Raw genomic sequence first — 12894 nt, 5'->3', positions numbered from 1 at the left:
TATCTCTCTCTGGAATCCATACCTCTCTTAATACAAGAAAGGACTTTGCTCGCTTTGGAAACCGCAGCTTGGCATTGCATGCCATTATTGAGCTTATGATCAACTAAAACCCCCATATCCTTCTCCAAGATTAAAGCATTAGCTAAGTTCCAAAGCAAAATAATTTTAAACTTTGAAAGAGAGAAAGCGAGAGAATAAATACTGGTAAGTCTCTATAACATTAGAGACAGTAGCGGATAAAAGTCTCACCATGTTAATTACTTGTAAAGATGCAATATTAATATCCAGGACGTTTTTTTTCTTTAACTGAAAAACTTATAAAGAAAGAAAAAAGAAGGAAAAAATAAGGAGTTGCAGGGGGGTTAAAAGAGACATTGCAGATACAGAGTTAACAATCCACCAGGCCATATGTATGGAAGCTTACCATACAGTTGCTATAAACCGCCATGCACAAGTCCCCCTGCTCTCAGCACGGCATAGCCACGAGAGCAGGTATTTATAGCGTCTAACGTCACCGGGAGCGAGACGGGCAGATAGGCGCAATTGCGCATGCTCGTGAATCCCGACAGGTCACCAGACTACAAAACCCAGGATGCATAGTGTCGAGAAGGGGGAGTAGTGCTGAGCTCTATGCCAATGACACTGGTAACCAAGGCAACACCCTTCCCTTTTCACAATGCTCCAATCACAGGATGAAAAAGATGGACACGGAGAGCCCCGCCGGTGTCACCAGATCTCCGACGGAACTCCCTGAAGCTGGCGGAGAGGTGAGTACCGATCAAAAGAATTTTGATCGATCAAAACAATTAACAATTAATCAAGGAATTAATAGTAACTTTCCACAGCCCTAATATATATATATATATATATATATATATATATATATATATATAGTCATGGCTGAAATTGTTGGCACCCCAGAAAATTTTCATGTTTTGCTATACACATGTTTATTCCCTTTGTGTGTATTGGAACAAAACAAAAAAGGGAGGAAAATAAGCAAATTGGACATAATGTCACACAAAACTCAAAAAATGGGCTGGTCAAAATTCTTGGCACCCTTAACTTAATATTTGGTGGCACACCCTTTGGAAAAAATCACTGAAATCAGTCGCTTCCTATAACCATCAATAAGCTTCTTACACCTCTCACTCAGAATATTGGACCACTCTTCCTTTGCAAACTGCTCCAGGTCTCTCTTATTGGAAGGGTGCCTTTTCCCAACAGCAATTTTAAGATCTCTCCACAAGTGTTCAATGGGATTTAGATCTGGACTCATTGCTGGCCACTTTAGAACTCTTTAGCGCTATTTCTGGGTGCTTTTTGACGTATGTTTGGGGTCATTGTCCTGCTGGAAGACCCAAGATCTCGGACGCAAACCCAGATTTCTGACACTGGGCTCTACAGTGCGACCCAAAATCCTTTGGTAATCTTCAGATTTCATGATGCCTTGCACACATTTAAGGCACCCAGTGCCAGAGGCAGCAAAACAACCCCAAAACATCATTGAACCTCCACCATATTTCACTGTACGTACTGTGTTCTTTTCTTTGTAGGCCTCATTCTGTTTTCGGTAAACAGTAGAATGATGTGCTTTACCAAATAGCTCTATCTTGGTCTCATCTGTCCACAAGACGTTTTCCCAGAAAGATTTTCTCTTACTCAAGTACATTTTGGCAAACTGTAGTTTTGCTTTTTTATGTCTCTGTGTCAGCAGTGGGGTCCTCCTGGGTCTCCTGCCATAGTGTTTCATTTCATTTAAATGTTTGACGGATAGTTGACGCTGACACTGATGCACCCTGAGCCTGCAAGCTTTCATCAATTTTTCTCTTCCGTCCACGCCCAGAGAGATTAGCTACAGTGCCATGGGTTGCAAACTTCTTGATAATGTTGCGCACTGTGTTGAAAGGCAAATCTAGATCTACGGAGATGGACTTGTAACCTTGAGATTGTTGATATTTTTCCACAATTTTGGTTCTCAAGTCCTCAGACAGTTCTCTTCTCCTCTTTCTGTTGTCCATGCTTAGTGTGGCACACACAGACACACAATGCAAAGACTAAGTGAACTTCTCTCCTTTTTATCTGCTTTCAGGTGTGATTTTGATATTGCCCACACCTGTTCCTTGCCCCAGGTGAGTTTAAAGGAGCATCACACGCTTGGAACAATCTTATTTATCCACAATTTTGAAAGGGTGTTAATAATTTTGACCAGCCCATTTTTGGAGTTTTGTCTAACATTATGTCCAATTTGTTTGTTTTTTTCCTACCTGTTTTTGTTTTGTTCCAATACACACAAAGGGAATAAACATGTGTATTGCAAAACATGTGTTACTGCAATACTTTTCTGTGAGAATTACTTGATTTTCTGGAAAAATTGCTGGGCCATGTAAATATATTGCTGGGCCATGTGTATATATATATATATATATATATATATATATATATATATATATATATATATATATATATATATATAGTGATGGCGGGACTCTGTGCTATGTGAACAATTGCTGGTTTATGCCAGATTTTGGAGAGAAAGACACATTAAATGCACAGCTGTGTCTTTGGCTTTTTATTTCTGACCTGACATGGCTCAGGGCCCCACCCAAAAGACAGGAAGTCTGTTCCTGGGAATCAGGTGGATTCCCAATCCCTCTGAGAGGAGTCAGAGATGCTGCATGGGTGCAGCTAGATCATGCATGTCTGCAAGAGGCAGATGTCGTTTGATGATTGAGCAGCAAGACGCTTATTAGGAGAAAGCTAGGTTTGAGCTTATCCCTAGGAAACTGTTTGTTCTGAGGAACAGAACTTAGGCCTAGCCTAAAGGCCTGAAACAGCCGGATGGCAAATATGTAAGCCAGGAGGATAAACTGTTGGTTATGCAAGATGCAGAAATACTGTTGTATTTGTGAACTTTTGTGCTTTTAAATAAAAGTGGGCTACCAGGCCCTTAAAAGCTCAGTTCTGGACTGGCGTACTCACAGGAAAATGCACCTACCGCTGGAGTCTGATCCCCCCCAATCTTACAATATATATATATATATATATATATATATATATATATATATATATATATATATATACATACACAGTATACACAGCTGTGTTGAAGATAAATTGGGGATATGGGGAAAACAGATTTAAAGGTATTTTTTTATCCAGTAATCGAAGCAGAAACATACTGTAACAGATGTATAATCTACTCATTTTGCTAATTTTTGTGATTTATAACATAAAATGGTTTTGTCTTGAAACTGTTAATACGATGTGAAATGTCTAAATTCCTATAAAGGAGAACTTCTACAGACATACCTATGAATTGAATTATAAATGTCTTTACATCAGTTAACATTTTTATTTTAGATATAGTGGTTTTTGCCATTCACATTAAAGTGTGGCTGTGTTTAAACATGTAAGCCATTCTTAATACTATTCAGATTTCAATGGTCCATGATAAAGGACAGAGCAGTTGAGTATCATATTCTTTCCAAGTTCATTTCTTGAACTAATAAGCTTGCTTTGAAAGGCAATCTCAACCCAGCATAATTGAAGAACATTACAACCTAATGTGCTAATTTAATTTGAGAATGTTATTCTTGCAAATCTTTATCCGGGTATAAGCCATCCACAGAATCCCTGTGGAACATCTGTAGCACATTTTCCAATCATGTCGCCGTCGAACGGGGGCTCACTATTGATAACAATGATAACGTGAACCATTGATTTGATTGCTGCATTTTCCTCCACAGGGCTGAGGCTCATCAATACTATTAAAAGGAGAACCTCATTGTAGAGAAAATTGTCGGGTGAAGTGGGGTTATTTTAAACTGCAGTTTGACTGTCAAGATAATGTGCAAGTTAAAGTAAAACTTCACCTAACAAAATGTGCACAGAATTCAATCAGCAAGTAATACAAAGAAATGCCAGGAGGACGGTAAAGGAGCACAGAATGCTTTTTTTTTCTTACATTCCAGGCAGTTAATTGCTAATTTTTGTCTTTTGGAATACATTGTAACTCAATACAATTAAAATTAATGGATCGGTGTTTCTGAGGCGTGTTTTCTTCTGGTCCACCAAGGTAATTAAAAATATATTTTCCTAAATGAAATTGTAAATGCACCCTTTTCCATAGGCTTTGAATTCTGCTGTAGAGTCTGTGGGAAGCAATGCTGTCCATGGTGCTGAATTCTATTCAGATTCTTAAAGGGGTTGTAAAGGTTTGTTTTTTATTTTCAAAAAAGGTTCCTTTAAGCTAGTGCATTGTTGGTTCACTTAACTTTTCCCTTGATTTTCCTTCTAAATGTTTTTTTTTTCTTTGTTTTCTTTGTCTGAATTTCTCACTTCCTGTTTCTCCTCAGTAAGCTGTTCTGGCTGACTAACCACCGATTGAATGATGGTGGCAAGTTCACTGAGGAGGAACAGGAAGTTCCAAATTCAGACAAAGAAAAAAAACATTTAGAAGGGAAATCGAAGGAAAAGGTAAGTGAACCAACAATGCACTAGATTAAAGGAACCTATTTAGAAAATAAAAAAACAAACCTTTACAACCCCTTTAAAAGGTAAAAAATGTTTTCTATGAATGCATGTATTCTAAGTTTTTGTATAGTTAAAGTGGTTGTTAGGGCAATATTAAAAGACTGGCATAGCACACTGTGTATGTTGTATTTACAAAAACGAACGCTGTAAATACTGAATTTCAGCTGTCTTCAGGCAGGTCACATCACTCACGGCTGCTTTCCAGCTCTAAAAGATGTCTTCTGTGGGAGGGGCTGTGACCTCCTTCTGACATCAGAGGGAAATCACGTTGCCACTCGTCTCCCCTGCAGAGGCCACCGATTGGAGTTGGAAAGCGACCACGAGTCACGTGACCGGTCTGAAGACAGCTGATATTCAGCTCTTACACGGCTCTTTTTTTTAAATACAACTTACACAGAGTGCTATGCCAGCATCTAATAGAGGGGCTGGCAGTGACAAATGTTATATTTTATTATTAAAATAATAGCAACGGGGGTGGGGCTGGGCCGGAGACAGACAGCGAGGGAGCTAACAGGCAGGAAGGAGGGGGTGAGGGGGACGAGAGGAGAGCAGAGAGCAGGCAGCCTATCACAGAGGGAGGCACTTTAACCACAGTGATCAGGGCAGATCTGCCCTGGTTATCATCATCTGATTAGAGAGGGCATACAGGAAGTAGTAGGTTTAGGTGTTTTGTTTACAGTTCAGAGGGGGGCAGATTACACAGCACAAGCGCTACGCTGTGTAATCTGATTTAGAGGCCAGAGTCTGCTTTTTTTGGGGGGGGATTAACAAACAATTCAAGAAAGAAACGTTTCATAAGATTTAAAAAGAGGAATCTAAACATGTATGGAATTCAGTGAAAACCATTTAGTTATTCTTTTAAAATTAAAGTGTATCTAAAGCTGAGTGATAAATAAGTAGTTAGAGCTTTTGTCTGGTTTAATTGCTGCCTGTGTCCCCAAAAGATAGAGTCACACTTTTTATTTGTTGAAGTGAGCATTGCCACTGGGTCTGAAAGTTAGGGGCATTTATGGAGTCCTTGGTCCCCACTGTATCCCTCCTGATATGATATTATAGGTTAATCTTTGATGCCTATTTGACTGTTTTGTAATTACAGTATATCCTGAAATGTATTAGTCTATTCATGCCTTTATGAACCGTATCCTTATAAGATGTACCAATGTCCCATATGTCTTTATTTCTTTTTTCTGAAGCTATCTGTACGGTAATGTTTTCTAATTTTATACACAATAAAAAAAAGGGCATTTCCCTCACTTTGGAGAGATTGCCTCCAATCTTTTTCTGTTGTGTCTACAGCGCAGCAATTAAAGGGAAATGTCCCCTTTGGGACACAGATGGCAAAACAACCATGCAGGAGTTTTAACCATTTAAAAATAAAAACAAACAAAATAGACGTTTCATATACTTTAAAGTATAACTATAGGAAAAATAAAAAATGCATACATGATGCAGTTTGTCTGTGGCATTAACACAACAGTTTTCATTGTTCTAAGCCCGTCCATGGCATAATTGTTTTAGCTATTGATTTGCTGTTCTGACAAGAACCCTGTTCATTCTGTAGCATTGTTTCCATGTGAGCAGTGTAGTTTTAAATGGACTTTAAGGGCTCATTCTCACTATCTGTGTTGAGCTGCATTGATCTGCACAGATCAATGTGGCCTTAGCACTAAGGCACATGGGTCACAGTTGTTTTCTATGTACCTTCACACCATAATGCTGTGGTGAGGTGTGAAGCATTGCATGCATATGCAGTATGCCTGAATTTTTATGCAATACAACTCATGGCACCACAGCACATCCCAATGTGCTGAAGTGCATAAACGTCAATAAAGTTACGCGCTACCCCTTTTAGCTGCAGAGGCAGTGGCTGGGGGTGTACAGATGCTGTGGTCATGGTGCTTTGCTTTGTGGCCATGACAGGAATTATACCTCCTTTTGAACATGACCTATTCAAGTGAATGCAATGCACACAGTTGCTTTGTGCTAGTGCAGTGTTTAAGGTGTTAAAACAAATGGTGAAAAGGTTTTAGGATGCCTCCTTCTTGCCTGTCAAATGCTTTCTGAAGAGTGATCTGAATTTGAATCGTTCTTCAGAGAGCAAAGCATATGTGAATGAAGACCTTAATCACATGTGTTTACATTTGCGGTTGCTACTTACGTATGTGTTCACTTCCGCGCACAAGCACAGGGGGATGAGGCTCTTTCAAAAATATTTATAAATAAATAATTATTTATTTTATTTTATTTTTAAACTTTCCTTTGAAAAAAGTTTTCTGATCACTTTTATTGCTGTCAGAAGGAATGTAAGCATCCCTTGTGAAAGTGATAGGCAGTGACAGGTACTCTTTATGGAGGAATTTATAAGACCCCAAATCCCTCCTTTGCACTTAAAAGCATTCAAAACGCAAAGTTTAGCTGTTTTAAACATTTGTTTAAATTTGGCGCGTTTAAGTCTTCTGTAAACCGGAAGTGATGTCATGACTTTGCTTCTGGGTACTAGATTCAAGACCCGATCAAAGCGACAAAGAGCCTTACACCTGTCGGATCTAATGGATATCTATGCGTAACTGATTCTAAGAATCAGTCGCACATATACGACGGCCCAGATTAGGACTTACGACGGCGTACATGGCGTTGCGCCGTCGTAAGCCCTTTGAGAATCTGGGCCACTGTTTTTTAGTCTTAAAGTGGATGTAAACCTGATTTGTGAAATTTAAGCTAGGAACATATATCTGCAGTATTTTGTTATCTCTCTTCAATGAGCTAAGTCCTGTAGCTCTCTCCTGAACCATTCCTCTGTTATCAGCCTGATAACTTCTGACAAATTCTCAGACTTTTTAGACAAAAGCAGCCTGAATCTTCTGTCAGGGGGGGTTGCTAAAATAGATTAGCAGGGAGCTGGCCCTGTTACAAAACACCTCTGAGAGTCTCTGTCTATGATGAGAGGGGGTGTGTGCCTTTCCTCCAATCAGCAATGTTAGCTATCTTGGCTGTATGCCCAGACATCACACTCTGTGTTAACCAGGAAGAGAACATCTCCTAACACAATCTCAGCTTTCTAAACATATATAAATGTAAAACCTATGTAGGGAGATTAGTTTCATCCCTGTGTATCATCTGAGGCCGTTCACTTCACTGGGTGTATGGAGGGTTTACATCCACTTTAACACCCTCCCTGTCCTAGAGTGACAACACTTCTCAGTACAATTGTCACCTTAGGACTGGAAGTGAGTTAATGGCAGGATTACCAGGTTACAGTAAAAAATAAAAAAAAAGTGTGAAAAATAAAAAGAATGCACCAATTATATCTAAGGACTGCTAAACTGCAATACTAGCAATTTGTATTCTTGGGTTTAGATAAGCTTTAAGTAAATACAGTCTCATATGTTTTATTCAATTGAAAGTTCGGAGAACATCCTGTGTACATACTACAAATAATTTTAGCATGCTTTTCTTTTGCTCTGATCAACATTTGAGCAAGACTCCTGGGGTGTACAAAAACAACAATACTATCTATTCATTTTATATAACCTCTAATATGCCAGAAATGTATGGCTTGAGGGGATCTGTAGTGGCTTAAGTCCATTGGGTGCATTTTTATTCTACACATTAAAAAAAATGGAAAGATGATCTAGCAGCGAAACGGTTTATTTACACTTGAGTAGAAATAGGCCTATCAAAAACACGTTTCCTTGTATTCCAGAGAGCTTAGCTCCTATGAGTGATGACTAGACTGTAATATCATTTTATATATGCCACTAAGCTGTTCACATGTTGCATAGCAACAGGTACACAATGTATTTCTGTAAATCTAATGAAAATATTGGTACCATATAAAGGGATGCGTTGCTTCAAAGATGTTTATTGTGCTAGCAAGGTTAGTCTAAGTTCAAACATGACTTGCATTATTAAACCAAAGTTTCAACTATTTATTTTATCTAAGACATGAACATTTTATATTGCCTTCAACTATCATAATCTTCACATGTCCTTTATTTTATGTGTCTTATCAATAAAGCAACGCTTTTATGGAAAGAACATTGTTGGATGATGGTCTCAGACTTCGTAAGGAAATTTTTTTTATATTGCGTATATATTCATTAAAAATAAAACAAAATAATAAATAATTCCTTGACATTTCCTTGGCTGCATCTACTGTAATGCACAGGATTTGAAAGCTTAACAATGAAAAAATCAAAACTTTAGTACATATTGCTACTAAGATACTGTCTATTTTCTGGCATCAGTGACAACTGCAGCGATGCAGAAGGAATGTTTGTAGAAATCCACGAGTCTCTTATGGTGCATGTGTAGGATTTTGCCTTTCATATGAAAGTAAGGCAAAACAAATAGTTTAAAATACAAAAGCTTTTGAAGAATGTTTATAAATTAAGTCCATAAAATATATATCATTTTAATCTTATTTTAAATGTAAATATTCTTTATTAGTGCTATTCCGCTCAGTCTTTGATGCCTATGGCTTTCTCAGAATTTTTATTCTGGGCATCTACATTTAGATCATATTCTAAATGCTTTCTCAATTTTGGCACATGAATATACAGTATAGTGCCCCAGGACAGTGTAATTTGTGACAAAACGCGCAGGAAAGGCGGCGTTCTGACGTCACTGTGTTTGCGCCAGTCCTGGATTATGGGCTGCATTGTGAGCCAGCCAGCTTGTTTTGTTCTATGTGATTTTTATTCTCTTATTAATGTGAGTGCAACATCTATTTTTATATACAATAAACCCTAAGATTTTACACTAATAAAGGTTTATTTCTTTTTTGAAACCCCTCTGTGATCGATTCACAGCATGAACCCCCTGGATGATCAAGGGCCCCGGCCGGGTGTAGAGCCACAAGTGTCTTAGACCTTCCATAACAGGAGGTCTCAAGAGCTGGTAAGCCATCATTCTATGGAGGTGGAGGTTGCTTTTTCTCTACCGTCACAACTTTTTGCTGTGAAGTTATCCACAGTATAAGAATTATATGGAAATCATGTCACCTTATGGGCTTGTTTTTGCACAATCTCTTATAGACTTTTCACTACTCCAATTAATAATATAATTTTTTATGTTAGTGCAGTTTTATTTTGACTTATGAATTTTGAAACCTTAGCTTTATTTTTTGGATTAACGTGAGGCAGTATTATTTATAAAATATATATATATATTTTTTCACATGGACAGATGCAGCCTTGTTACAAAATGGATTTAAGCCTATACCCTAATGGGAAGTTATGTGTCAGTGAAGACTATGTCAACCAATGCATTTAACTAACCTGTGGATGCTGTGTAGTAATTTGTTTGAAATTAAAATTTATATGTACTGTATATCAAAAACCATTTGTGGACCAAGTAGAGGAAAATTAGAATCCTGGTCAAAGATTTATTTTGTGCCTGCTAGGTAGGTTCAAATACTCTATTGGTTCTGGTGAACCCTAATGCTGAGACATATCGTGATGGGACATCCAAAACATTACATTGTTCACCAGAACAACAGGTAAGAGGAAAGTTTTCAATGAAGGCACCTGTTTCGCTGACAACTGTAATAAAAATAGATTTGACTATACATACACTTTAACAGATTTTTTTTATTATTATTATGGTTACTTGTATCAGTATTTTAAATTATACAGTCCTATAGGATACCTTAGTCTAACTGAGAAAAAACAAAAGTTATGATAATAATAATAACATGGAATTGGAAAAAAAATCCTGGACTGCCACACTCTGTTAAACAACGTCTTTATTGGATAAAATCAAATCAAAACATACTCCAAAATGGTGCAGTCAAAAAGAAAAGGTGGATAACAGGACAAAAAATGGCTAACATGTTTCACATCATAAGATGTTTACTCATCTTACGATGTGAAGCATCTTACGATGTGAAACATGTTACCCATTTTTTGTCCTGTTGTCCACGTTTTCATCTTGACTGCATCATTTTGGATTATGTTTTGATCAGATGTTATCCAATAAAGATGTTGTTTAACAGAGTGCGGCAGTCCAGGATGTTTTTCCGATTCCATGCACCCATGCAGAGCCAGCACCTCTCAGTTTCAGTAAGGCGTTAGCAATTCGAGGGGTCGGTAGCTTTTAGAGCGGTATCATTCCTTCAATAATAATAACATACAAAAATACATGAAATTAGACAAATGAACCTTCATGAATGTGGGCATGACAAGTCTGCTTTCAGGCCAAGTTTACATATGTGTTTTAACCGCATCCAATTTGCATGACATGTAATTGTGACCGGCTCTCAATGGAGCTGGTTCATTAATATCCAGAGCAACCACGGTGCAGTTTCCGAAAGCATCCTGTGAGTTTTTGTGTCCGGGTTCAGGTGCCAAAAATTCAGACTTGATTCGCACCTGAACCAATGAACAGAATGAACAGAAACGCACCGGACCCAGGCTGCAAACCGCAGCCGCACATATGTGAACCCGGCCTCAGAAGCATCTGGCATTTTACAGATTTTTACACACAAGACAGCTGCATGTTAGTTAATGTGTCCATGCACATGCAGGCATTTAACACATATATTTGCATGCTGCATTAAAGGGGGTGGGGGATATTCACGCACACTTTCCTGTAAAAGCATATTTGCACTTACTTATGTGTGTATATGCGCATAAATGCATGTTAATGCATTTTAGAGACTAGAATAAATTATTTTTCTAACCAACAGAATAAATTTACATGCATACATCTAAATTTACATGCATACAGGCATAAATGACATGCGTGTGTAAATGTGCATAAACACGCACAATTAGGCGTCAAAACAAGCATTTTTAAGCTTGCTTTTTCTATCAGCTTCTAGCAGAAAGATCAAGCGTACACAGGAATATTTTATTACGCCTATGTGCATGTGGCCTTAGGGTCAAACAGATTATATTTTCCATTCCAAGTAGTGTTGTCTTAATTTCAAAATGACTTACTGTGTTGGAACTTGGCTTTGATCTTCATCTTCGATTCCTCTTTGTCCAGCATTTTATCCCATTCATTCCAACGTCTTATTTGCTCTTCCCTCATTTTGTAGAAGAGGATTTGTTTCTGCTCCTCATTCAGCTCAGCCAAAAGATCAGGGTCGATGTACATATCCCTTAAAATCTGCTGCAACATGATGGTAGGGAATCCTCTTTATGATCAAACACACAAAAATAAACTTATTCCCACCAAATTCCTGCAACTGTCATACTTCCATTTTCACAACCTGTGAAGGAAGTGCATTACTAGAGTGGACATCATGGTGAGAATTAAATAGGGAACTAGGAGCAAAGTTATTAGAAAACTAAACTGACAATGAAGAGGCTATAAAGACGTCAAGTAAAAATGCAAAAGCCTCAGGTGAAACGGGTAACTCTAAAAGGCATAACAGTAGTACACACCTCTCTATGGTTGGTTTGTTTCTGGCTTTGAAGCAATGTGTGCTCAGGATAACAATGTTTTCAGTGATGTCATGGTTAAAGTAACAGCTACACCGGCAATATCCATGTCAAAGCTGTTCAGCCTTCAATGGCAACTGGTCTCTGGTGACAGACAGGAAGGCTTGGTTTTGTACTGAGTGCCATCCGATTACTGCATAGGGCAGCCTTGTGCTAGGCGACAGGGTATGAAGTTTCACTCTTTGAATAACCATTCTGTTGCTGGAGGAACTGCAGTGCCAGAACACAAAGCAAAGATGTTCCTGTAAATTTTTAAGATATAACAGAGGAAACTAAATATAACTTTACCAAACAGAACCTGCTAGCAAGTACATCACAGTACAGTACAGCTAAAGTAAATCCCTTATAATAGGTAGGCACAGTGCCTGTAAATGTTTATGGGACCCTAAGACCCCTTTCACACTGGGGCGTTTTTCGGGCGTTTTTTAGGCGCTTTGGCGTTTAAAAAAAGCCTGTAAAGCGCCTGAAAGAAGCCTCATCTGCAATCCCAATGTGAAAGCCCAAGTGCTTTCAGAGGCCTTTCACACTGCCAGCGCCTGAAAAACGCTGGCAAAGCGCTGCTAAGACCCCTTTCACACTGAGGCGCTTTTCAGGCGCTTTGGCGTTAAAAAAAGCTTCCTCAATGGGAAGGGGGCTTTAGGAGCGGTGTATTAACCGCTCCTAAAGCGCTGCAAAGAAGCTGCATGCAGGACTTTTTTTGACGCCCTGCCAGCTCAGCGCCTCAGTGTGAAAGCACTCAGGCTTTCACATTGGGATTGCAGATGCAGCTTCTTTCAGGCGCTTTTTTTTAACGCTAAGACCACTTTCACACTGGGGTGTTTTTCAGGCGCTTTAGTGTGAAAGCACTCGAGTTTTCACATTGGGATTGCAGATGCAGCTTCTTTCAGGCGTTTTACAGGCGCTTTTTTAA

General features: G+C 38.6%; 1 protein-coding gene across 1 annotated transcript in view; it reads right to left on the bottom strand.

The window, feature by feature from the left end:
- The window catches only part of SH2D4B (SH2 domain containing 4B), a 119171-nt gene extending 106959 nt beyond the window's left edge, over positions 1–12212 (bottom strand). Inside the window, exon 1 of the mRNA XM_040322199.1 lies at positions 11478–12212. Within this exon, the coding sequence (XP_040178133.1) occupies positions 11478–11661 (184 nt within the window). The 5' untranslated portion in view covers positions 11662–12212. The remainder of the gene's footprint in view (positions 1–11477) is intronic.
- Between the last annotated feature and the right edge of the window lie 682 nt (positions 12213–12894).

The sequence above is a fragment of the Rana temporaria genome, chromosome 8 (genome assembly GCF_905171775.1).
Source record: "Rana temporaria chromosome 8, aRanTem1.1, whole genome shotgun sequence".
Taxonomy (NCBI): Eukaryota; Metazoa; Chordata; class Amphibia; order Anura; family Ranidae; genus Rana; species Rana temporaria.
Note: the sequence above shows the minus strand (reverse complement) of the source record. Positions and strands in the feature narration are given on the sequence as shown.